The sequence below is a fragment of the Nerophis lumbriciformis genome, linkage group LG36, assembly GCF_033978685.3.
Source record: "Nerophis lumbriciformis linkage group LG36, RoL_Nlum_v2.1, whole genome shotgun sequence".
In the NCBI taxonomy this organism is placed as follows: Eukaryota; Metazoa; Chordata; class Actinopteri; order Syngnathiformes; family Syngnathidae; genus Nerophis; species Nerophis lumbriciformis.
Genome location: NC_084583.2, coordinates 18,112,090 through 18,139,613, shown reverse-complemented (window position 1 = coordinate 18,139,613; position 27,524 = coordinate 18,112,090). Strand labels below are relative to the sequence as shown.

Here is a 27,524-nt window from a genome sequence, read left to right as displayed (position 1 = left end):
ATATACGCACACAATGCATACTGACTGGTACACACACACACACACACACACACACACACACACACACACACACACACACACACACACACACACACACACACACACACACACACACACAATACATACTGACTGGTATACACACAGAATACATACGGACTGGTAAACACACACAATACATACTGACTGGTAAACACACAGAATACATACTGACTGGTATACACACAGAATACATACTGACTGGTAAACACACACAATACATACTGACTGGTAAACACACACAATACATACTGACTGGTAAACACACACAATACATACTGACTGGTAAACACACACAATACATACTGACTGGTAAACACACACAATACGTACTGACTGGTAAACACACATAATACATACTGACTGGTATACACACATAATACATACTGACTGGTATACACACATAATACATACTGACTGGTATACACACAATACATACTGACTGGTAAACACACACAATAAATACTGACTGGTATACACAAAGAATACATACTGACTGGCAAACACACACAATACATACTGACTGGTAAACACACACAATACATACTGACTGGTATACACACAGAATACATACTGACTGGTATACACACAGAATACATACTGACTGGTAAACACACACAATACATACTGACTGGTAAACACACAGAATACATACTGACTGGTATACACACAGAATACATACTGACTGGTATACACACATAATAAATACTGACTGGTAAACACACAGAATACATACTGACTGGTAAACACACACAATACATACTGACTGGTATACACACAATACATACTGACTGGTAAACACACACAATACATACTGACTGGTAAACACACACAATACATACTGACTGGTAAACACACACAATACATACTGACTGGTAAACACACATAATACATACTGACTGGTATACACACAATACATACTGACTGGCAAACACACACAATACATACTGACTGGTAAACACACACAATACATACTGACTGGTATACACACAGAATACATACTGACTGGTATACACACAGAATACATACTGACTGGTAAACACACAGAATACATACTGACTGGTAAACACACACAATACATACTGACTGGTAAACACACAGAATACATACTGACTGGTATACACACAGAATACATACTGACTGGTAAACACACACAATACATACTGACTGGTAAACACACAGAATACATACTGACTGGTATACACACAGAATACATACTGACTGGTAAACACACACAATACATACTGACTGGTAAACACACACAATACATACTGACTGGTAAACACACACAATACATACTGACTGGTAAACACACACAATACATACTGACTGGTAAACACACACAATACGTACTGACTGGTAAACACACATAATACATACTGACTGGTATACACACATAATACATACTGACTGGTATACACACAATACATACTGACTGGTAAACACACAATACATACTGACTGGTAAACACACACAATAAATACTGACTGGTATACACAAAGAATACATACTGACTGGTATACACACACAATACATACTGACTGGTATACACACACAATACATACTGACTGGTAAACACACACAATACATACTGACTGGTAAACACAATACATACTGACTGGTATACACAGAATACATACTGACTGGTATACACACATAATACGTACTGACTGGTATACACACATAATACATACTGACTGGTAAACACACATAATACATACTGACTGGTATACACACAGAATACATACTGACTGGTAAACACACAGAATACATACTGACTGGTATACACACAATACATACTGACTGGTAAACACACACAATACATACTGACTGGTAAACACACACAATACATACTGACTGGTATACACACAGAATACATACTGACTGGTATACACACACAATAAATACTGACTGGTATACACAAGCGATGGAGATGATATCAGTAGAAAAACTGAATTCAGTTGATAATAATGAGTCATATATTGAAATATGTGATCTATTATTTAAATGTGTTTTAACTATTAAATGAACCTAAAATATAACTTATTGTTGTCATTGTGTAAATATTGGACACAATGTGATGTCAAGCTAATGAGACGTGACTCTATTGTACATTTTTATTAATGTCTGTGATGGCAATGTAAAGGGGTGATTACAACAATGATATTTTGTTTTTTTAATCACTTTTATGTTGGCAGTCTTACTAATATTGACACCGTTGTTGATATTATTTGTTTTGGTTTGACTCTTTTGTGTGTCTTAATTGCTATTTGGAGTGCTGCTGGGCTGGGGTTGGTTTGGAATTGTATTATTTTGTTGGACTGATTGTAATATTACAAGACTGGAAAAAAGAAACACATTTGCTAGCACATTTTACACTGTGGTGTCATTTCTCTACATACCAGCGAAGGGTCCAGAGCTCCGTCTGCCGACACGGAGGTGGTCATACCGTTCTTCTGCCGGTCGATGCTGCGGCTGCGCATGGGTCCGCGCGGCGGGTGTAGCGGGGCAGCGGAGGCTGAGCGAGGACACAGGTGATACTCTGGTAAAGGACATAGTCATCGCAGGGCCGGGGGAGGGGAGCACAACCAGGTGATACGCAGGGCAGCGAAGCAGCAAAAGAACCAAAAAAGGTAGTAAAACAAAGGGTAGGAATTAGAGAGGAGGAGAGACCGACAAGTAGGTAAGGTGATGATTGAAAGGCAGAAGATGTTTTTTTCTTATCGGGACAAAAAATGCATTTTGTTAGATTTAGCATTGAAGCAGACAACTTTGTAATCTGTGTTCATGAGGTGCACATACAAACACTCCAATGGTTTCATGACAACAATATTATAATGTTAGTAACAGAAGAGCCTGGGTGCTATTACTCAGAAATAACTATAGCAACTGTAAATAATAATTATCACTCTTTAGCTAGGCTAGATGTTTTTCCACCAGGTGTCATTTACAGTAGCAGTAGAGTGTAAAAACAAGTGGACTTTATATGCATAATTGTGTTTCATTGTGTCCATTAAACCATATCCAATTGTATTTACAACTCTAAAGTATGTGAAAATACTGTCTAAACATCCAAAAAATGCCACAAATCCAGTCAGCCATTTTGAATATTCCACTCTGAATTACTTCAGTAATGTCCGGTGTGCGGCTTCAGCGGTCGCAGAGGCAAAAACTCGGACATGGGAGGAGTTCGGTGAGGCCATGGAAAACGACTTCCGGACGGCTTCGAAGCAATTCTGGACCACCATCCGCTGCCTCAGGAAGGGGAAGCAGTGCACTATCAACACCGTGTATGGCGAGGATGGTGTTCTGCTGACCTCGACTGCGGATGTTGTGGATCGGTGGAGGGAATACTTCGAAGACCTCCTCAATCCCACCAACACGTCTTCCTATGAGGAAGCAGTGCTTAGGGAGTCTGTGGTGGGCTCTCCAATTTCTGGGGCTGAGGTCGCTGAGGTAGTTAAAAAGCTCCTCGGTGGCAAGGCCCCGGGGGTAGATGAGATCCGCCCGGAGTTCCTTAAGGCTCTGGATGCTGTGGGGCTGTCTTGGTTGACAAGACTCTGCAGCATCGCGTGGACATCGGGGGCGGTACCACTGGATTGGCAGACCGGGGTGGTGGTTCCTCTCTTTAAGAAGGGGAACCGGAGGGTGTGTTCTAACTATCGTGGGATCACACTCCTCAGCCTTCCCGGTAAGGTCTATTCAGGTGTACTGGAGAGGAGGCTACGCCGGATAGTCGAACCTCGGATTCAGGAGGAACAGTGTGGTTTTCGTCCTGGTCGTGGAACTGTGGACCAGCTCTATACTCTCGGCAGGGTCCTTGAGGGTGCATGGGAGTTTGCCCAACCAGTCTACATGTGTTTTGTGGACTTGGAGAAAGCATTCGACCGTGTCCCTCGGGAAGTCCTGTGGGGAGTGCTCAGAGAGTATGGGGTATCGGACTGTCTGATTGTGGCAGTCCGCTCCCTGTATGATCAGTGCCAGAGCTTGGTCCGCATTGCCGGTAGTAAGTCGGACACGTTTCCAGTGAGGGTTGGACTCCGCCAAGGCTGCCCTTTGTCACCGATTCTGTTCATAACCTTTATGGACAGAATTTCTAGGCGCAGTCAAGGCGTTGAGGGGATCTGGTTTGGTGGCTGCAGGATTAGGTCTCTGCTTTTTGCAGATGATGTGGTCCTGATGGCTTCATCTGGCCAGGATCTTCAGCTCTCACTGGATCGGTTCGCAGCTGAGTGTGAAGCGACTGGGATGAGAATCAGCACCTCCAAGTCCGAGTCCATGGTTCTCGCCCGGAAAAGGGTGGAGTGCCATCTCCGGGTTGGGGAGGAGATCTTGCCCCAAGTGGAGGAGTTCAAGTACCTCGGAGTCTTGTTCACGAGTGAGGGAAGAGTGAATCGTGAGATCAACAGGCGGATCGGTGCGGCGTCTTCAGTAATGCGGACGCTGTATCGGTCCGTTGTGGTGAAGAAGGAGCTGAGCCGGAAGGCAAAGCTCTCAATTTACCGGTCGATCTACGTTCCCATCCTCACCTATGGTCATGAGCTTTGGGTTATGACCGAAAGGACAAGATCACGGGTACAAGCGGCCGAAATGAGTTTCCTCCGCCGGGTGGCGGGGCTCTCCCTTAGAGATAGGGTGAGAAGCTCTGCCATCCGGGAGGAGCTCAAAGTAAAGCCGCTGCTCCTCCACATCGAGAGGAGCCAGATGAGGTGGTTCGGGCATCTGGTCAGGATGCCACCCGAACGCCTCCCTAGGGAGGTGTTTAGGGCACGTCCGACCGGTAGGAGGCCGCGAGGAAGACCCAGGACACGTTGGGAACACTATGTCTCCCGGCTGGCCTGGGAACGCCTCGGGGTCCCACAGGAAGAGCTGGACGAAGTGGCTGGGGAGAGGGAAGTCTGGGCTTCCCTGCTTAGGCTGCTGCCCCCGCGACCCGACCTCGGATAAGCGGAAGAAGATGGATGGATGGATGGATGTCCGGAGATTGATGTCCCTGGAGTAACACTGATGCACTCTGACCATATTATTAGGTCAGTCATACTGGAAATACGCAAACATGAGAGGGAGATGTGCTGTTCATCATTCACAATCTCTATATAAGACATGAACATGTGTTTTACTTTTTTTTTGTATGCATTCCAAGTCGTAAATAAATAAAGACAAATAGTCTGTCAATGGGGGCTCTCTATTCCGCTCGCAAAACCCTTTAAATAACCAAAAACCGCCAACAAGACTATATACTGTACATATCATGACCTGAATATTAACCAAATATTTGTGATGTTATTATAAGCGCTAATGCAGACAAACTATTTTTAGCGGCAGATTGATAACACATAGCTAAGAAGCTACTGCTTTTACTGTGAGCTGGCAGCGATGTGAAGTGAATTATATTTATATAGCGCTTTTCTCTAGTGACTCAAAGCGCTTTACATAGTGAAAGCTAATATCTAAGTTACGTTTAAAGCAGTGTGGGTGGCACTGGGAGCAGGTGGGTAAAGTGTCTTGCCCAAGGGCACAACGGCAGTGACTAGGATGGCGGAAGCAACGAAGGAGTGGCTCCGTAAGAAGCATTTGAAAGTCCTGGAGTGGCCTAGCCAGTCTCCAGACCTCAACCCCATAGAAAATCTGTGGAGGCAGTTGAAAGTCTGTGTTGCTCGGCGACAGCCCCAAAACATCACTGCTCTCGAGAAGATCTGCATGGAGGAATGGGCCAAAATACCAGCTACTGTGTGTGCAAACCTGGTAAAGACCTATAGTAATCGTTTGACCTCTGTTATTGCCAACAAAGGTTATATTACAAAGTATTGAGTTGATTTTTTGTTATTGACCAAATACTTATTTTCCACCATAATTTACAAATAAATTCTTTAAAAATCCTACAATGTGAATTTCTGGATTTTTTTTCACATTCTGTCTCTCACAGTTGAAGTGTATCTATCATGAAAATTACAGACCTCTGTCATCATTTTAAGTGGGAGAACTTGCACAATTGGTGGCTGACTAAATACTTTTTTGCCCCACTGTATATATATATATATATATATATATATATATATATAAAATGTCATGCTACTCCCCCATCATCTCCTCTCAGCTCCTCAAAATTATTGTAGATTATAAATCATGCATTTAATCTGGATATCAGGAGGATTTAGCAATACATCTAGAGGTTGTTCATCTGTGACATCCAGTTTATACTCAGGAATGGAGACAGACAAACACAACCAAAGACTGTCTGCAGAGAGACTTTTCCTTGCTAGCCCTTTGTGTGCATCATGATTATTTCTTCATACAAACGGGAATATATGGACATCCTATCAGTCTTCTTCAAAGAGCAGACAATGTACAGTAAGCAATCGTTTTATTATGTTTGTAGTTTGTTTTTCTTGTTTAACACTTAGCAACACAATGCTGCTACACGATGCTTAGTGTTTCACTCAAGCTGGATCTGTCCAGCATAGCTTATAACACATGTAGATCATCCTCCTTGTAATCAGGATCAACAATATAAGGTCATGGATGAGAATTTTCCCCAAGGTAATCGTTGTTGGCTCTCACAAATGTGCATTTCTGTTGATGATGAAGGGAACTGCAATCCCTACCACAACGTCACGCCATGACGTGTCTGGCGAGCACATTATTTCTCTAAATGGCTGTGGAATCTTTGAGATTGATACTATTTTGATCACATTTATTTACTCACAAACTTTGTAAGTATTTTGGTTTCATACATCAGATATATATGATAATAGCTTCAATATAGAGGCAACCTGTTTTTTCACTCTACTGCTACTTTAAGGATGCAGACGCCACTTTGGTGTATATATATATGTAGAAATTGTGCTTTGAGGTGCTAAAAACAATCAAATGTAGGTCAACAAAGCAAAGTGTGTAATATACCGTAGCTAATTATTATTGAGTTGAGTTTGAGTTTATTTCGAACATGCAAGTATACAACATGATACATCACAATCTCCAGTTTCTCTTTTCAACATGTTCGAAAAGGAGTAGGAAGAAGCAGAGCTTATTTAATCCTACCCCTTTTCTTTTACATAACAGTTGCTAAAACTTTTGTTCACTTCCTGTTCTCAATTTATTCACAATATACTCCATAAGTAATCACAATAAAATAAGTACCGTATTTTCCGCACTATTAGCCGCACCTAAAAACCACAAATTTACTCAAAAGCTGACAGTGCGGCTTTTAACCCGGTGCGCTTTATATATGGATAAATATTAAGATTCATTTTCATAAAGTTTCGGTCTCGCAACTTCGGTAAACAGCCGCCATCTTTTTTCCCGGTAGAACAGGAAGCGCTTCTTCTTCTACGCAAGCAACCGCCAAGGTAAGCACCCGCCTCCATAGAACAGGAAGCGCTTCTTCTTCTACTGTAAGCAACCACCCGCCCGCGTAGAAGAAGAAAAAGCGCGCGGATATCACCGTACGTTTCATTTCCTTTGTGTGTTTACATCTGTAAAGACCACAAAATGGCTCCTACAAAGCGACAAGGATCCGGTTCATGAAAAGACGCAATCTCTCCATCCACACACGGATTACTACCGTATTTCACAGCAACTGATATTCCTGTGAACCGCACTGTGGAACGGGAGCACGTACGGTGAATATTCGCACCACAGGGAATGAGAAGTCATCCTTCACTGTGGTTCTAGCTTGCCATGCTAATGAAACTTCCACCCATGGTGATATTCAAAAGGAAGACCTTGCCAAAAGAGACCTTTCCAGCCGGCGTCATCATAAAAGCTAACTCGAAGGGATGGATGAAGAAAAGATGAGCGAGTGGTTAAGGTAAGTTTAAGTTTACGCGAAGAGGCCGGGTGGCTTTTTTCACGCAGCTCTGTCCATGTTGATATACGTATGTTTGTGATTGCACATTTGCGTACATTTTGGGAGTGAACAGAGTTGTTAGAACGCTGGTTTTTAATATATTATTAAAGTTTGACTGACCTATCTGACTGTTTTTTTGACATTCCTTTAGCGCAGTTAGATGCGGCTTACAACACCGGGCGGCTTATAGGTGGACAAAGTTTTGAAATATGCCGTTCATTGAAGGCGCGGCTTTTAACCCAGGGCGCCTTATGGTGCGGAAAATACGGTAAATAAATAATAATTGGTGAAGTAAGTTACATTTCATATGTTGAAATAAGTAAGATTATTTTGTGAGTGAAAGAATGAAAGAATGGATGAGTTAAATAAATTCAGAATGTTTATCATGGTTCTTCTTCTTTGTACTTTGTAAACACTTTAAGTTTGAAGAGTTTCTTGAAGTGGATCATATTAGTACATTGTTTATTAATCCATTCCATAATTTCATTCCACATACTGATATACTGAAGGTCTTAAGTGTTGTACGTGCATACAAATGTTTTAAATTACATTTCTCCCTAAGATTATATTTCTCCTCTTTTTTTGAGAAGAATTGTTGTATATTCTTGGGTAGCAGGTTATAGTTTGCTTTGTGTATAATTTTAGCTGTTTGCAAATTCACTATGTCGTAGAATTTCAGAATCTTTGATTCAATAAATAAAGGATTTGTGTGTTCTCTATATCCAACATTATGTATTATTCTAACTGATCTTTTTTGTAACACCGTTAATGAATGAAGTGTACTTTTGTAATTATTTCCCCATATTTCTGCACAAAAACTCAGATATGGTAACACTAGTGAGCAGTAGAGAATATGAAGTGATTTTTTGTCTAGAACATGTTTTGCTTTATTCATTATTGACGTGTTTCTTGCTACTTTATGTTGTATATTTTTTACGTGAGATTTCCAGTTCAACTTATCATCAATCATTATACCTAGAAATGTGGTTTCATTTACTCTTTCAATTTCTATTCCGTCTATTTGTATTTGTGTTTGACTTTCTCTTCTACTGTTACCAAATAGCATTATTTTAGTTTTACTGAGATTCAACAATAGTCTGTTTTTGTCAAACCATCTTTTTAATTTGTTAATTTCTTCTGTTATTATTTGTAGTATCTTCTGTGTGTTCTCTCCTGAACAAAACGCTGTTGTATCATCCGCAAATACTAACTTTAAATCTTTTGTAACTTTACAAATGTCATTTATATATAGATTGAATAATTTAGGTCCTAGTATTGATCCCTGAGGTACACCACAGGATATATTTAGCGTTGTAGAGGTGTGTTCGCCTAGTTTCACGTATTGTTTCCTGTTCATTAGATAACTTCTTATCCAGTTTAAGACTAACCCTCTGATGCCACATCGTTCTAGTTTTTTGATTAAAATATTGTGATTAATTGTGTCAAATGCTTTAGTTAGATCCATAAAAACTGCTGCCGCACATTTTTTATTATCTATAGCATTGGTAATTTCTTCTGTAATTTCAATTAAAGCCATCGAAGTTGAAACATTAGCTCTGTATCCATATTGATTTTCTTCGAGTATTCTATTTTTATTTATGAAACTCTCTAATCTGTTATTGAACAGTTTTTCAATGATTTTAGAAAATTGTGGAAGTAAGGAAACAGGTCTATAGTTTGTAAATTGATGTTTGTCGCCAGTCTTGTAAATTGGTGCAACTTTAGCTATTTTCATTTTGTTTGGAAATGTACCTGTTTGAAATGATAGGTTACTAATATACATTAATGGTCCTGAGATCTCTTCAATAACCTTTTTTATCGTTTCCATATCAATTTCATTACAATCAGTTGAAGTCTTGGATTTAAATTTTTTCACGATTGTAACTATTTCCTCCTGAATATAAATTCATTGTTTTAATTAAAAAACAAGCTACTATCCAAAAAAGCCCCCATGGCCACACTTTGGACACTCCTGCTTAAGCCTATATAATCAAAATAATAATCACTAGCCCCTCTTTCTGTAGTCTCATTAACTTGCCTCCATTAAAGCTGAATGAACACTAATTACAACTATTGCTGTATCCTGCACCTGTTCTACATTTCACTGGATTTCTTTGGTCTAGAATATAAAAACCGCAGTGTTGCACTGTGCTCTATATTTTTTTTAAAAGACAACAAAGCAAGAGCTCCTCTAATCTTGACTGCAAGTGTGTTTCTCAGTCTTACAAAAAATCTTCTTGTGGAGCGGCTATGGACTTGCTGTGTCAGATGGCAGATTAGTCGTGGTAATCCAGCCACTTTGAGGACTCTCGCTGCCAAAGCGCGCTCGCAGAAGCGTCACGGATTCCACTGGGAGCGTCCACTGCAGCTATTGCGGATGTGTCATGTTTCCACCCGAGCTATACTTGGTGCAGATCAATAGCTGCTAATGGCCGTCTAATGGCTGGCCAATAACCAGCACACACCATGATGGGCTGATGCAGGAGATATTCTGACTACCTATCGCTGAAATAATGGAACTGTAAAACTATTTCAAACTGTTGACACATGTCCCAGTTCTATTACTCTACTGTTACTGTCCATCCATCCGTCTTCTACCGCTTGTCCCCCATTGAGCAAAAAAAAAAGAGGCTAACTGGCACTATAGGGTTTCATTCTGATACAACCAAAGAACAAGTAAGAAGCTTAGGGGGAAAAAAAAAATCCCAGCACGAACCCAAAAGCGAAGAAATGCAGTCGGCCAAGTGGGGTCTGATCGGCTAAGGACATTACAACAGTGGCAGCGTCCATGTTGGTCCATATTTTAGAGGAGCTACCTTCTCTCACATGAGTCCACTTTGCAGCTAATATTTATGGTGCATACTAATGGCAAACAGCTGACTGGAAACACCAAATGGGTGGAGACTTTTGCAAACCACGAGTGAGTCTCACTGAGGCACGGTACCATTGTAAGAGCAAGTTTGCATTTCCACTACACGGTATGGGCTCGTCTTGTCCACTCACAGCCATTGTGTGGAGTTTCACAACACTGTGCATCTGGAAAGGATTCACTTTATCCACATTTTGTTTTGTTACAGCCTTATTCCAAAATTGAATAACTTCATTTTTGTCCTCAAAATGGCACACCTATCTTTGGGCAGTTTGGCCCATTCCTCTTTGCAGCACCTCTCAAGCTCCATCGGGTTGGATGGGAAGCGTTGGGGCAGAGCAATTTTCAGATCTCTCCCGAGATGTACAATCGGATTGTGGTCTGGGCTCTCCTTGGGTCATGCAGAGTTGTCCTGAAGCCATAGCTGTGGCTATGAAAGTAGCTTACCACCACCAGGTGTGAATGAATGATGGGTTCTACATGTAAAGCGACTTTGGGTACTTATAAAAGCGCTATATAAATCCCAGGTATTATTATTATTATTATTATATCTTGGCTGTGTGCTTAGTAGGGTCATGGTCCTACTGACAAATGAACAAGTTTTTATCCAGGATGTCTCTGTGCATTGCTGCATTCATCTTTCCCTCTATCCTAACTAGTCTTTCAGTTCCTGCTGCTGAAAAGCATCCCCACACCATGATGCTGCCACCACAATGTTTCACTGTAGGGATGGTATTGGCCTGGTTTCCTCCAATCATGATGCCAGGCATTCACGGCAAAGACTTCAATCTCTGTCTCACAGACCAAAGAATGTTGTTTCTCATGGTCTGAGAGTCTTTCAGGTGCATTTTGGCAAACTCCAGTCAGGCTGCCACGTGCCTTCGTCTGACCACTCTGCCATACAGGCTTGATTGGTGGATGGCTGCAGAGATGGTTGTCCTTCTGGAAGGTTCTCTCTCCAGAGTGATCATCAAGTTCTTGGTCACCTCCCTGACTAGGGACCTTCTCCCTCTATCGCTCAGTTTAATTGGCCGGTAAGCTCTCGGAAGAGTCCTGGTGGTTCCAAACCTTTTCCATTAGCTGTGCTTATTGGGACCTTCGAGACAGCAGATATTTTTCTGCACCCTTCCCCAGATTTGTTTTTAACAACAATATCTAACCTACTTAATAGTTTACAACCTTGTCAAATTATATAATAATTATTTAACCCAAACCTCATAGGTTTAGGTCAGGCTGATAAGAAAAATAAGTTCTAACCAAATCCTCTGCATGATAAGGGACTCCAATAGCTGACATTTTTTAACGTACAATTATGCAATTTGTTAGTCTGTGTGTTTACTTCCGTACCTGACGGTCTGGGCTACAACTGTTGCCTTCCTCAGAAGTTGTCAGCAGAAACACACAGGTATGGCTGTAAAAATAACAAATTGCATAATTTTTTGTAGACCTAATGAACCGCTTTGGATATCATACAATGATGTGTTAAAATATATGTCAACTGCATTAATATATATTTTTCTAACTAAACGGTCAATAAAATTAAAGTGCAAATGAAAATACAGCTTCACCAACTTGGTCATATTTTTTGCGCTTAACCTTCTCTATGATTTTTACTTCTTCTGTTTGTTTGATATTGTTATTACTGCCATAAGTGGAGAAAAAGTGTATTACAACTGATTACTGCTGCAGCCCATATGGATCACTGCGAGAGAACAGATATTGTTTGGTGGCCTTATGGTTAAGAATCGCTGTCTTAGGCCAAATGATTCTTTCATTTGCCAGCAGTTGCTTAAAAGAGCGATGCAATACCTGTGAAAGTGAGTCTTACTGAAGCACAGTACCAGTACCACAGCTAAAAATAAGACAAATGCTGCTTTTCCCCTGCAACGTATAGGCTGGCCTCAGTCCGCTTTTGGCTTTCCACTTCAAAACTAGAAGGCATGGCTAGACATAAACAATTGCTTGGATTTATATGACGTCACGTCCGGCTCTTTGAACATGCGTCTGTTCTCAATGGTTACTGGGCGCCATTTACCGGTAGTCTTTCTCCAAGAAAAATGCCCTATGATTGTGTTGTTTTCGGCTGTACGAACCGTTCAAAACGCGGAAAGGTTGAACGTTTCGTTACAGTTCCTCAAGAGGTAATCGAGAAGGGTGAAAGAGAGCAAAATTTTATGAAACAACGACAAGAAAAGCAGGACGCACTCCAGACCGAGGTAGCAGAATCAAAAAATGCTCGAGTTTGCAGTGATCAATTTGTTAAAGGTTTGTTTGAAATACTTTTAACTTTTTGTGTTTCCAATTTAAGTATTATCTTGATATTAATACATTTTTGCCCACAAGTGTTTTGTAAAGCACCAACTTGGTGAGTCTAAATTAAAAAAAAGCAAATGTGAACAAAACCTAAAAGAATGAAGCTTTTCAGCACATACACAACGTTAAGATCTACAGGTAAAAGCCAGTAAATTAGAATATTTTGAAAAACTTGATTTATTTCAGTAATTGCATTTAAAAGGTGTAACTTGTACATTATATTTATTCATTGCACACAGACTGATGCATTCAAATGTTTATTTCATTTAATTTTGATGATTTGAAGTGGCAACAAATGAAAATCCAAAATTCCGTGTGTCACAAAATTAGAATATTACTTAAGGCTAATACAAAAAAGGGATTTTTAGAAATGTTGGCCAACTGAAAAGTATGAAAATGAAAAATATGAGCATGTACAATACTCAATACTTGGTTGGAGCTCCTTTTGCCTCAATTACTGCGTTAATGCGGCGTGGCATGGAGTCGATGAGTTTCTGGCACTGCTCAGGTGTTATGAGAGCCCAGGTTGCTCTGATAGTGGCCTTCAACTCTTCTGCGTTTTTGGGTCTGGCATTCTGCATCTTCCTTTTCACAATACCCCACAGATTTTCTATGGGGCTAAGGTCAGGGGAGTTGGCGGGCCAATTTAGAACAGAAATACCATGGTCCGTAAACCAGGCACGGGTAGATTTTGCGCTGTGTGCAGGCGCCAAGTCCTGTTGGAACTTGAAATCTCCATCTCCATAGAGCAGGTCAGCAGCAGGAAGCATGAAGTGCTCTAAAACTTGCTGGTAGACGGCTGCGTTGACCCTGGATCTCAGGAAACAGAGTGGACCGACACCAGCAAATGACATGGCACCCCAAGTATTGAGTATTGTACATTTTCATACTTTTCAGTTGGCCAACATTTCTAAAAATCCCTTTTTTGTATTAGCCTTAAGTAATATTCTAATTTTGTGACACACGGAATTTTGGATTTTCATTTGTTGCCACTTCAAATCATCAAAATTAAATGAAATAAACATTTGAATGCATCAGTCTGTGTGCAATGAATAAATATAATGTACAAGTTACATTTTTTGAATGCAATTACTGAAATAAATCAAGTTTTTCAAAATATTCTAATTTACTGGCTTTTACCTGTATAGTTATATTTTATAAAGATGGGGAAAAACATGCTACTCGTAAACGAAGCGTGCAAAAACAGCAACAAACATGGCTGTAGATGCGAAGTTAAATTATGAAATGCAACCTTACCCGAGCAAAAACGATGCATAATTATCTGGGAGAGTCTTGATACCAATGTCCTTGACCCGGCAACACACAAAGAAGTTGTAGACCTCCATGATTCTCATTTGTTTTGTCGTGTAAATTCTAAATGGGTTATACTTGTATAGCACTTTTCTACCATCAAGGTACTCAAAGCTGCCAACTAAGGCCCTAACCACGACCCATAAGGAGCATGGGTGAAGTGTCTTGCTCAAGGACACAACGGACGTGACTGGGATGGCGGAATCTGGGATAGAACCTGCAACCTTCAAGTTGCAGGCATGGCCGCTTTACTATCCGAACCGCGCTGTCCCTTTGAGGATGACGTCTAGAGCACAAGATAGTTTGAGATGTCTGGGAACGCGACCGACGGATAATCCATGACATCGGTTTTTGATCAAGTAAAGGGCTCATGTCCACTGATAGTTAGACTTTTTTTGTTTGTATCTGATTTTTGCAGGACGATCGAGGCCCCTTGCGTACCCCGATAGTTTACCACTTTTTTTACACTTACGGGAAGAAGTCACGTGTAGGAATACAAGCAATAGAACAGAATGAGGGCCACCTGTATTCACTTCATGTTGGCCACGGGAAGGAGATTATTTAAGTCAAGAGGAGACTGAGGGCAACGAGAAAATGGACCACAACAGCTAAAGTGGTTTATAAATAATAAATCTATCTGTTGAAACATATTAGCTCGGCATATATGGATCCACAACACACTTGGAGACTATACTACTATACATAGTACCTGCGAGTAGAGCAGCTAGGTACCATGCAGTGGAAAAAGAGCAGGAATGGTAAATGAGTCTTCCTTTGCCAGCATTTGCTTTATAGAGTGCGGGGGCGGGGGTTACCTGGAGTATCTGTTCCTTCGGGGGAAAGGGCGGCGGCACTCTTGCTCCTAGCTAGTGATGCCTGGGTGGGAGTGAGCAAGCGACTAATGACCCCTCCGTCCACAGCGCTAGTTGGTGGCTTGCGTGCTACACCGAAAAATGACCCCCGAAAAAAGATGAGAAAATAAAAAGGGGTCGGGGGGGGGGGGGGGGGGGGGGGGGGGGGGGGGGCAAGGGAAAATAGAAAAGCAGCCAAGATGACAAAAGAGAAGGGGGAAGAGAGGGTCAGAATTAGATAAGTCACCATGTGATTTAACCAACAGGAGAGAATCAACAACAAGAATCAAAAAGGTTATGTCTCAATAGTCTCACACGGCTTTTTTCCCTACTTTTAGTCATAGTCAATGAAAGCATTTAGGTAGAACAGGGAAGTGACGCCATAGAAGAATACTGAGACAAGGCCATTGATTGTCTGAGTCGAGTCAGTAGACAATGTGGTCGAATCAGTGGTTCCTTAAGGCAGTGGGGTGTGGGCTGGTGGGGAGAAAAACATTGGACCATTAGTGCTCAGCAAAAGAAAGTATTATTGAACAAGACAGACAGGGAGTCGACCAGTGACTGAACAAGACCTCCAGCGTCTACTGTGAAACCATGCTCATGGTTACATCAAGAAAGGTGCCCAACAAGTTCATTGTCATGTCCAAACCTTTAAGGCTGATATACTAACAAGATTTCACAGCAGCAACGAGGAGCTCTTGTTCCAAGAAACAGAAGAATGGAGGCTGCTGTCACCACCTTTGCTACAAAGAAATCAAACCAGAGAATGAGTTCCAAGTGCTACAAGTTACCGCCTTGTGCTCCCGTATAGTATTTGCCGCCTACCAAGCAGACATCTGCTACTGACAGACGCTTTTGAGACTAAGTGCTCTTCACAGAGGTATTAAGAGGCTAAAGGATCTAACAATCCTAATTTGGATTGCGCACCAATTGATACATCTCACATGTGCCTAATTTCATTGAAAGATGAAGGATTTGTGTCAAAAAAGTGTCAATTGAGAAACAAAATAATCAAATTAGCTCAACTTTCCCTAGAAAATTCAATGCTGGCCTTCTTTGGACACTTCAACAAACTAGTTGAGACTGAATCAACAGTGTCTAATTGTCTACAATAGGGATGGGAATTCCACTTAATTTCCTTGTAGATTAAGGAGAAAATTAACTCCAACTACCGGTAGTTTAAATTTCCAAGGCTGACATCATATTGTTCTTTAGTGCAGTGATTCCCAACCTATTAGAGATGCGCGGTTTGCGGGCACAACCGCGGATAATCCGCGGATCGGGCGGATGAAATAAAAAAAAAATTAGATTTTATCCGCGGGTCGGGTCGGGTCGGGCGGTTGAAAAAAAAAAAAAAAGATTTTAAATAGATTCAGGCGGGTGGCAGTTAAGCCAATTCGGAAATATATATACATAGTTAAATGTTGTTACCCACATACGAAAAACGAGCAGGCACCTGCAGCATATGCCACAACAGAAGAAAAAGAAAAGAAAAGAGATGGACACTTTTACGGAGCGGAGAAGGGACGCCTCGCCGGGGTCCGGGACCGAGGCCCCTTTCCCCGAGAGGGCCCCACCGGGAGCCGTAGCTGAGGCGATCCGCGAGAAGGGCCCGACGCACATCCAGGGTCACCACCGCGCCCACCGCACCGACACCCCGCCTCGTCCGCCTTCGCCGAAAGGGGTGGGGCTCACCCTGGTTGATATAGACAGCAGGACGGTGGCCATGGAAGTTGGAACCCGCTAAGGAGTGTGTAACAACCCACCTGCCGAATCAACTAGCCCTGAAAATGGATGGCGCTGGAGCGTCGGGCCCATTCCCGGCCGTCGCCGGCAGCGAGACGCGCTTGGAGGTGCGCTCAGCGCGGCTCCCATATGATTGCGCACTGGTGTGCGTCTGGGTCGTGACAGCGTGGCACGCGAATGTCTGTGCTGCATTGGATCAGTCTCCTTTCTTTAACAGGCAAAAGCTTTATAACCTCACTAATGCCTTGCATCGTCTATATTAGATATATAACAACGGGCGGGTGCGGTTCTGATCAAATGTTAGTTCGGGTGGATGGCGGATGGTTGACGACTTTCTGATGCGGTTGCGGATGAAATAATTGCCTATCCGCGCATCTCTACAACCTATGCACCAAGGCCCATATTTTACAATCTCGTCAAATGTTGCCTCCACATGCTAATAAGGTAACTTTCACCAATTTAATTATTTTGCCTGTCACTATAAGTCGCTAAATAACGATACATTTACACATTAATTAGGTGAAATTTGCTGATTTATCGCAGCAAACCTGAGGATGTCGTGGCTTGTGCAGCCCTTTGAGACATTTGTGATTAAGCGCTACATTAGTCAACTTTGATTGATTGATGATCTTTCACTGCTTTGAGACACTTCAACAAATGAGTTGGGAATGAATCAACAGTGCCTCTGCTGGTTGCAGCCACAAAGTGCACTAAAGTGGGCCTCATTTGCTTCAAGACACAATGAAAACATAATGAACCAGATTCTTATTTGACCAATGAATTTCTGTCATCAAATACATATGCAAGACAATAGTGTGCAAGAGATTTGTCATCCAGGTGGCACATAACACTGGTACATGAAGGGTTCTGTCACTCCGTATTCCCACAAAAGGAGGCAGAGGACTCTAAAAAGGACAAACAAAAGCTTTGGTGGTTAATACACAGACTGCAGACAGCACTCTTAGAGGGATTGTGGGTTCTATGATGGGGATGGCACCGATGCACAAACACACAGCAGCTTAAATCCAGATAGGACGACGTCATCTGAAGGGGGGGGACACACAATCTCCACTTTGTGACAGAACAAAAACAATACTTTGTGTTAGTGACCATTGCTGGAGTAGACAATTGTGAACATGACAAGGGATGAGTTACAGCATGTCAGCTAGCATTGGTAAAGCATCTGCAAAAAGGGGCAAGCATGGTGTTAGGAGCAAATCAGAGACAGCCAAAAGTGTCATTGAGTGTTGTGTGTGAGTTTTGGGGGGAAAGGAAAGAGAAGAGTACATCACTCTGAAGATAAGTTGGTCACACACCTTAATGATGCTTAACTGAAGATACAGTATCCCCACAAAACCTCTGTTAATGAACTAGCAAATTCAGAACAAGCAGGCTGTTATCATCAGAGCACCATGCCCGCTATTCCAAAAGACGGAAGCCGAATGGAAGCATGAAAATAAAAAGTGATTGTTCCATGCTAGCCACCTTGATCGTCTGCTGTCCCCTTAGCAGCCTTGGCAGGAGTCTGTACTCTGCCCACACTTACTCGTGTGAGGGACGCACTCCTCTTCTTCATGGAAGCACCTACGGACGTGAATCAACAAGAAATTCCCCCGAGAGAGAGTTTTTTAGAAGGGGTCATGTGTACTTCTGGTCTTGTGTGACAGCAGCTGATGTTTTAACTGGTGATCTTCCTCAAAAGTCAGACGTGAGCAGAAGCAACATAAGCGCTATTGTAAGTGTTCCACAGTCTAGCTACCCGATAGTGGTTCCAAGATCTACTCAAGACTTTCAAGTCTGCATATACCTGTTTTCCTTTATCACACTGAATTCTTCTGTGATTACAACGTTTCTTCGCAGACGAATGAGCTTTTTGGTGGGAAAAGCAAATCTGTCACTTTGCAGTAGACCATCTTGGGTCACTGATCAGTTCATTTTTGTTAAAATAGGAAAACAAAATGTAAATTATAAAACTGATTAGGCCTTTGTAAAAAAAAAAAAAAAAAGTTTTTTAAATACCGTATTTTCCGCACTATAAGGCGCACCGGATTATTAGCCGCACCTTCTATGAATTACATATTTCATAATTTTGTCCACCAATAAGCCGCCCCGGACTAAAAGCCGCGCCTACGCTGCGCTAAAGTGAATGTCAAAAAAACGCTGCGCTAAAGTGAATGTCAAAAAAACAGTCAGATAGTTCAGTCAAACTTTAATAATATATTGAAAACCAGCGTTCTAACAACTCTGTCCCAAAATGTACGCAAATGTGCAATCACAAACATAGTAAAATTCAAAATGGTGTAGAACAATAGCAACATAATGTTGCTTTAACGTTAATGTCACAACACACAAAATAAACATAGCGCTCACCTTCTGAAGTTATTCTTCATTCGTAAATCCTTCGAATTCTTCGTCTTCGGTGTCCGAATTGAAAAGTTGGGCGAATACGGGATCCAAAATGGCCGGTTCCGTCTCGTAGAAGTCATCGGGAGTCAGTGTCGCTGTTGTTCTGTGAATCCTGCCTTCCGGAAAGCTCGGACCACAGTTGTGACCGAAATATCTGCCCAAGCATTTACGATCCACTGGCAAATGTTGGCGTATGTCGTCCGAGGCTGTCTGCCCGTCTTAGTGAAGGTGTGTTCGCCTTCGGAGCTGTGTGAAAAAAGCCACCCGGCCTCTTCGCGTAAACTTCCCTTAACCACTCGCTCATCTTTTCTTCATCCATCCATCCCTTCGAGTTAGCTTTTATGATGACGCCGGCTGGAAAGGTCTCTTTTGGCAAGGTCTTCCTTTTGAATATCACCATGAGTGGAAGTTAGCATGGCAAGCTAGAACCACAGTGAAGGATGACTTCATTCCCTGTGGTGCGAATATTCACCGTACGTGCTCCCGTTCCACAGTGCGGTTCACAGGAATATCAGTTGCTGTGAAATACGGTAGTAATCCGTGTGCGGATGGAGAGATTGCGTCTTTTTATGAACCGGATCGCTTATTAGGAGCCATTTTGTGGTCTTTACAGATGTAAACAGGAAATGAAACGTACGGTGATATCCGCGCGTTTTTTCTTCTTCTTCCGGGGGCGGGTGAAGCGCTTCCTTTTCTATGGGGGCGGGTGAAGCGCTTCCTGTTCTATGGGGGCGGGTGCTTTCCTTGGCGGTTGCTTGCGTAGAAGAAGAAGCGCTTCCTGTTCTACCGGGAAAAAAGATGGCGGCTGTTTACCGAAGTTGCGAGACCGAAACTTTATGAAAATGAATCGTAATAAAGCGCACCGGGTTATTAGGCGCACTGTCAGCTTTTGAGAAAAATTGTGGTTTTTAGGTGCGCCTTATAGTGCGGAAAATACGGTACAACTGCAGGCAGGTATTTTCCCTGCACTATAAGGCGCACGTTCGAGCAACATTATGTTGCTATTGCTCTGCACTATTTTGAATTTTACTATGTTTGTGATTGCACATTTGCGTACATTTTGGGAGTGAACAGAGTTGTTAGAACGCTGGTTTTTAATATATTATTAAAGTTTGACTGACCTATCTGACTGTTTTTTTGACATTCCCTTTAGCGCAGCGTAGGCGCGGCTTATAGTCCGGGGCGGCTTATTGGTGGACAAAGTTATGAAATATGCCATTCATTGAAGGTGCGGCTAATAATCCGGTGCGCCTTATAGTGCGGAAAATACGGTACACAAATATGAAATAATACATAATGGTTAACATTTCTTTTCCAATGTAATTATATAATAAATTCTACATTCTTATGAGGCAGGATAGGAACAACAAAATAGATTTTTTTTTTAATCTCTAGCTTTGCCTTTTTATCGTCATTAAAAACACGGAAGAGATATTTTGACGCAAAAATCCATTTCACATGACTGAAAGCTGGACACAAGATCAGTCTTTCCTTGAATTCTAGTGAAGTCATTTACAAAAAGTAAACATGGCAGGCTACTGTGAGCTAGCAGCTACAAAAGAGCTAAGCACACAATAGCAGACAAGCTAGAGATAAGTAATAAGTGTCCTTAAATGAAGTATACTGCAGTCAATATAAACAAGCATCAAATCATTATAGTTGCATATTACTTACAGATACATGCAAGGCAAGGCAGAAGATTAGAAAGTATCCAGTAACAAATGTGTCCGCATCATTCTACTTCCTGCTTCATAAGCTTAACTTAATACATTTAAAAAATATCGAATTACCACTCCAACTTAAAGACAGCATAAGTCGATTTCAGACGGTTAATAATAATAGTGTTTTTAATACCTGCCATCAAACCTTTTCTAACATTACACCCTACAAAACAATAATGATTCCTCCAATATCGGTATCGTATCGGGAGTGAAAAAGTTCAGGACACTCCTAAAGTTCACACAATTGTTGACGGCATGTCCACAAGGCTGTCTAACTACTTGCCATCTATAATTGGTATTTGCACTAATTAAAATAACTTTACTGTTTGCATTTAGGCGATTTGTGTTTCCTTTGGCATATTTTCACTTTGGTCCTTGGAGGCCAAAAGTGTGGGCACCCCTGGAGTAGACACTTGTCTATATAACAAGTACACTTTCTCAACCAATGTGAGAACTTGGTCTCTGTATTGTACCGAATGATACAATTCTAAATACATTTAAATTAACCAGCCTTTTACACCTTATGGCAGCTCACTAAACCATTACATGCTATTTCTCCCTTCTCTGCTGCAAGAAAGTACTTAAGCGGTTAAAAAAAACTTCTCTGTGTCTGAAAAGGGAGATGTCAAGTCACATGCATGACTGGATTTAGTGCTGCATGCAGAGGCGACTAGGCACCTGTCTGCTCCACCGAGCGCGTTTTGCTTTTCTCCTTAGCAGCCTCGGGAACACTGTCTTTGCGGAGCACACGGTTACAAGATGAACTCCTTGGTTTAAAACCTGAGAGACAATGACACTCAATGGTGAATGTTACCTCACGTTATCTGGCGAATGGTAAAAAGTGCCATTCGCACAGAGTCGCTCGCAGTCTGGATAGTGGAAATATTAGAGTACAATCATAAGAAAGTGTCTGTATACCATGGATAGTGGAAATATTAGAGAATAATCATAGGAAAGTGTCTGTATACCATGGATAGTGGAAATATTGGGAGTATAATGATAAGAAACTGTCTGTATACCATGGATAGTGGAAATATTGGGAGTACAATGATAAGAAACTGTCTGTATACCATGCATCTCTACTGTCTGTCCCAACAAGGCTGTCTGCATAAGGCTAGTACTGTGGTCACAGTTTATGCTAGGCTCCTTGAAAGGTGGCTTTGCTGCACTATAGACATTTAGCTTGGTGCTAATCCATACCAGGTAACAAAGCAGTGGAATGACAACAGGTTAGATGCAGGGGAGAGTGAAGGAAGGGGAGGGATGGGAGAGTAAGAGGAGACTTACTTTTGTCAGGAGATTTGATGAGTGTGGCGGAAGAGGAGGACAGGCGTTTGCTGATGTTAGCCTCTGACGGCTGTTTGAGGTTGATGGTGGATGTGGAGCGCTTGTCCACTAGTTGGGAGGAGGAAAGACAAGACAGGGGAGGGTTTAGGCTAGAGGCAGCTAGGTGTATGGGGCTGATGGGTGCACACAGTGGGGGGTGCTAGAGAGTCTTGCCGTGGTGATGAAAAGTGAGACTAGTTTCATACACTATAATATTGACCTGAATATAAGAAGAATTTAAAAAATAAATTTAAAATTAAAGCTGCAAGCAGCATTGGTCGGGCCCGCGTATTTGGCAGGTGCTAGTCCTAAGTGTCCCAAGACTTTTGTCTAGTGTACCTACCTTGTCTGCATTGTGTGGGCACGTTGGTGCTTCCTGCTTTTAAGCAGCCATCTTAAAAAAACAGCAGCGCAGCAGCATCAGCGCAGCGGGTCATAAAATCAAAACCGGAGCAGGTATTAAAACGCTGTTCTGTTATTTTATACACAAGGGTTTAATCTCTCTCTTGTGTTAGTTTGAAGCCGAAACGACAAACGCGCTCAGAGGAGATAGATTTTGAAGAAAGGTGACCGTTTTTTTACAAAAATTTTGTTTTGAAGGGGGAATAGCAAACTTCCTGTAGATTTTTGCTGGGGGGTGTCACTTTATGAAATGTAGGTCTAAGTGAGACCTACGAAGAGGTTTTTGTTTCATGTCTCTCCGACCTTCCCAGTGGGAGTTACAGGCAGTTTTGTCATTTTTTTCTTCCGAGGAGCAGTTTTTTCTCCGTTTTATTCAAAAATTGCTCTAGAGGGCAATTTTTAAATTTGGGGTTAGGTTTTTTTATTAGATCGCAACTTTTGCCAGTCCTGATGTGTGCGTTCAGTTTGGTGAGTTTTGAAGCGTTTTAAGGGGGTCAAATTACAGCTCAAAGAGGCAAAAGTTACTGTTTTTAGTACTTTTTTGTCTTGAAGGGGGAATTGCCAACTTCCTGTTGATTTTTGCCCGAGGATATACAATTATGAAAAGTAGGTCTAAGTCAGACCTACATAGAGGTTTTTGTTTCATGTCTCTCCGACCTTCCTAGTGGGAGTTACAGGCAGTCTAGTTTTTTTTTTCCCTAGGGGGCGCTAGAGCACAATTTTGAGTTTTGTGGTTCGTTTTTTTTTTAAAGGCAATTTTCGCAGGTCCTGATGTGTGGGTCAAATATGGTGAGTTTTGAAGCACGTTAAGTGGGTCAAATTACAGTTTAATGTGGTGGCGGAAGAATAAAGAATAAAACCTTACAAATTCAATAGGTCCTTATGTCCCATTGTATAAGGACTCCCTTTGGGAGTCCTTATACAATGGGCCATGCGGGCCCTAAAAAAGGTGCTACATGGATCAGACACGTAAACTCAAACTTTAACTTTTTAGTCTGGAGCGGAGCAAAGGTGGTTAGCAAGTTAACCAAGAGAGTTGTTTTAAAGTAACAGTAGAGTGGAAAAACAAGTTGACTTTATAAGCTTCATTGTGTTTCTTTGTAGCCATTAAATTATATCCAATTGTATTTACAATACGCAAAGATAAATAGCGTCTAAACATCACAAAATGCCACAAATTTCTGCCGTTTGGAATATACCACTCAAAATATCTTCAACAATTTCTGCAGATTCTAAGTCACGTAGTAACACTTCTGCACTCTTGACCATATTACTAGATCAGTCATACTGGAAATACACAAACATTGTAAAGAAATGTGGTGTTTACTGTTCACAACCCTTATGTAAGACAAGAACACATATGTTTGGCTTTTTTATGTATTCTAAATGGTAAATAAATATCTAACAATTGAGTCAACAGATGGAGGGTCCTCTCATTATACATCCAGAAAGTGCCAACAATACTCCATTTACATGTGGTGACCTGAAAATGAACCAAATATGATATGATATTAATATTGTTATTGTCAGCGCTAACGCAGACAGACTATTTTAGCGGTGGATTGATAGCAGTGAGCTCATGCTAGCGTACGCTGCTATTGTTGACACACTGAGGCTGCTTCTGCTTGGTCTCAAACTTGCTAAAAGTACATTCTAGATTATAACTCATGCATCTCTCACCTGCTACTAGACAAATGTGGCCATGGACCCACAGGCTGGTCCACTTTCACATCCCCGAGGTGGCGAAAAAAAACAAAAAAATGCTTGTTGCAGAATTTGTTTTTAACCTTTCGTGAGGATTGTGATTGAAACTTCATCTAAACGGAATTATGTGAGCATCTTGTCTGTCGACATCCCAGCGAGAGTGGGAATATTACACTAAGTGTTTGTTTTATTATGGTTTAGCACCTAGCAACGCTGCGGATGCCACAATAAAGCTACATCCAGGTAGCAGTCGGCTTATCCTCATCCTCTTTGTGTTTGGGCTCAAAAATATAAGGACCTGCATTATAATTTTTCCTAAAATATTAGTTTTTAGCTCTCACAAAGTCTGCTTGATTAGCATTGTTGATGGAGAAGGGATCTGCGGTTCCTAGCACGATGTCACGCGATCACGTGACTGGCTTCCTCATTATCTCTCAAAATGGCTCTGTGAGATTACTACTATTTTGATCATATCTATTTACTCGCAAACTTTGGAAGTCTTTTGGTGTTCTAATCAGATAAAAACTATAATAGCTTCAATATAGAGGCAACTTGTTCTTCCACTCTATCGGTACTTAAGGTAATGGTGATCAATGCAGAAGACTTACCAAACAACTCTCAAGCAGCTAAGAAATATCTATTTTTATTGTGATCTACTAGTGGTCATTGAACTGATTTTGAAAACACGAGCCTCGAAAAAAGGTAATCTTAAATTCAGGTCAACACCGTATTCTATAAAGGCTGTGGCCACTGCTCACACTGAGGTCCAATACAAGAATTGTATGGAAGAAAACATATTTGTTTCCTTTTTTACCTACATTATGAAGGCCAAAAATCTTTCTTTCACTAAGATGCGTTGCAGTTTGTACAAAGTGCAACACAGAAAACCCATTGCTCTTGTATTGGATATCATTGGATTGTATTATAATAATACACACAGTACAATGTGTTGTAATTCATGCTACAAAGCCACCACATTGTTCTTTCACAGTCGTGCAGTGAAGTTAGTAAGTACTGCGAGTCGAGCATCCACATCATGGCGTGATGTGATGGGACATTATTAGTTCAGTTAGGCTTCCATGCCAAGTAGTTTGTTCCTGCACCTGCACCAAGAGCGTGAGTGTGAGTCAAAGACCTGAAAAATGCCTGCAAGGAGAAATCAGGCAATGCCCCCGTGGGAGTAACCTGTTGTGTTAGGCTGTAGAAGACGTGTGAGGAGGAGGTGAAGACATACTGTAGCCAAAGTGTTCATAGCACTAGTGTCCGTTCGCCAATGCTATGTTTCTTAAAGAAAAATCGACGGGCAAATCACAAACAAAGAACCTTTTTGGGTACTTGATGGCTTTTCTGGTGTGGCGGGGCAGATTACTATAGCTACTGGAGATGAAGCACCGGTATCTGAGTCACCTGTGGGGAAAGAAACCACTCAGCGGGGAGGCAATACCACACAAGGGAGGGATGAGGAGCTCGCTTTCCAGCGCACTAAAAACGTGGAACCGTCTTCCTTCACATAACTCATTAACACTTAAGTTGTCCAGCCAAAATAGTCATTATTGGATCAGTGACTGCTGATCAGAGGGAGTGAGGCAGATTTCGGTGTGTAGAACACTAAAATGTAAATTTGATACATTTTAGGGCACGTGGTTTAAGTCATCTTAGCAAGACTATCATAAATAGGGCTGGGCGATATGGCCTTTTATTAATATCTGGATATGTTTAGGCCATGTCACGATACACCATATATATGTGGATATTTTGCCTTAGCCTTGAATGAACACTTGATGCATATAATCACAGCAGTATGATGATTCTATGTGTCTACATACCTGCCAACTTTTGAAATCAGAAAAACCTAGTAGCCAGGGTCCAGGGGCCGCAGGCCCCGGTAGGTCCAGGACAAAGTCCTGGTGGGGGGTTCAGGCTTCGCCCCCCGACGCAAAATGATTATTAGCATTCAGACAGGTTAAAATGTTGCTAAAACCATCACTTTTCTATCAGTCACAGTGACTTTTCAAAACAAAAATATTACAGCAAAAATCATATGGGTTGATTGACATGTTTATTCTGTAAGCTAACTTCAATAGTTTGAAATTATTTTGACAGTTAATGCCAGTTATCCTGTCAACCTTTCACAAGACTTCAATTTGTTTATTGAAAGTATAAACAGTATAAACACTTTTTACAGTAAACAAATGGTAAAACAGTACTAAACAATTCCATTAAAAAAAAAATTGGTGTCATTATTAACTTTCTGTCCAAGCTTGTATAATCTACTGCCTTGTTCAATTGTAAAAAATATTCTGTGCCTAAAATTCACATTTCTATCACAATTATCATACTGTAAACATGGTAAGCTAATGTCATTTAAATTAATAGTCCTGCCAATAGCATGGAATTACAATTCAAATGTAGTTTTTTTGTAAGCCTTTCAAAAGAATTCAAAATATGAAAAATTAATGAAAATTAATTTAAGCCATCAGACACTTGAAAAGTGGCACATCACATCTCTAATGTAATCATTTTAACTTTTCAACAGAAATAGCACTGCAAAAATATTAAGGACATACTTCTGTATTTTGGTAGTTATGCTGTCAACATTTAACAAGATTTCTTCAACTTGGACTTGAAAGCATAAATAGTATAAACACTTTTAACAGTATAACAGTACTAAACAATTCCAATAGATAACATTGGTGTCATTACCTTTTTGTGGCTAAAATCCAAATTTATTCTATCAGATTGCTCATACTGCAAAAATGATATGGTAACTTTATGATAAGTTTACTTGAAGTGGCATAAAACACTGAAAGTGATTGTTCCTATAACCCCTTTGTTTCAAATGTTTGTTCCACTTGTGGCAGTCGGGCACCAGCATACCGTCTTTGACAACTTGAAGTGGCATAAAACACTGAAAGTGATTGTTCCTATAACCCCTTTGTTTTAAATGTTTTATGCCACTTCAAGTTGTCAAAGACGTGCTGTGAAATACA

General features: G+C 41.2%; 1 protein-coding gene across 19 annotated transcripts in view; it reads right to left on the bottom strand.

Moving 5' to 3' along the window:
- map7d3 (MAP7 domain containing 3) overlaps nt 1–27,524 on the bottom strand; it is an 83,149-nt gene that overhangs the window by 19,688 nt on the left and 35,937 nt on the right. The window contains exons 6-12 of one of the 19 annotated variants that reach the window (XM_072912374.1): nt 25,858–25,941; nt 22,390–22,497; nt 21,781–21,882; nt 18,461–18,559; nt 15,194–15,319; nt 15,088–15,102; nt 2,439–2,554 (exon numbers count right to left, since the gene is read on the bottom strand). In XM_072912374.1, the coding sequence (XP_072768475.1) occupies nt 2,439–2,554; nt 15,088–15,102; nt 15,194–15,319; nt 18,461–18,559; nt 21,781–21,882; nt 22,390–22,497; nt 25,858–25,941 (650 nt within the window). Of the gene's footprint in view, nt 1–2,438; nt 2,579–15,087; nt 15,103–15,193; nt 15,320–18,460; nt 18,560–21,780; nt 21,883–22,389; nt 22,498–25,857; nt 25,942–27,524 lie in introns of all 19 variants that reach the window. The other 18 variants (XM_061930530.2, XM_061930531.2, XM_061930535.2 and 15 more) reach the window with 18 other exon arrangements.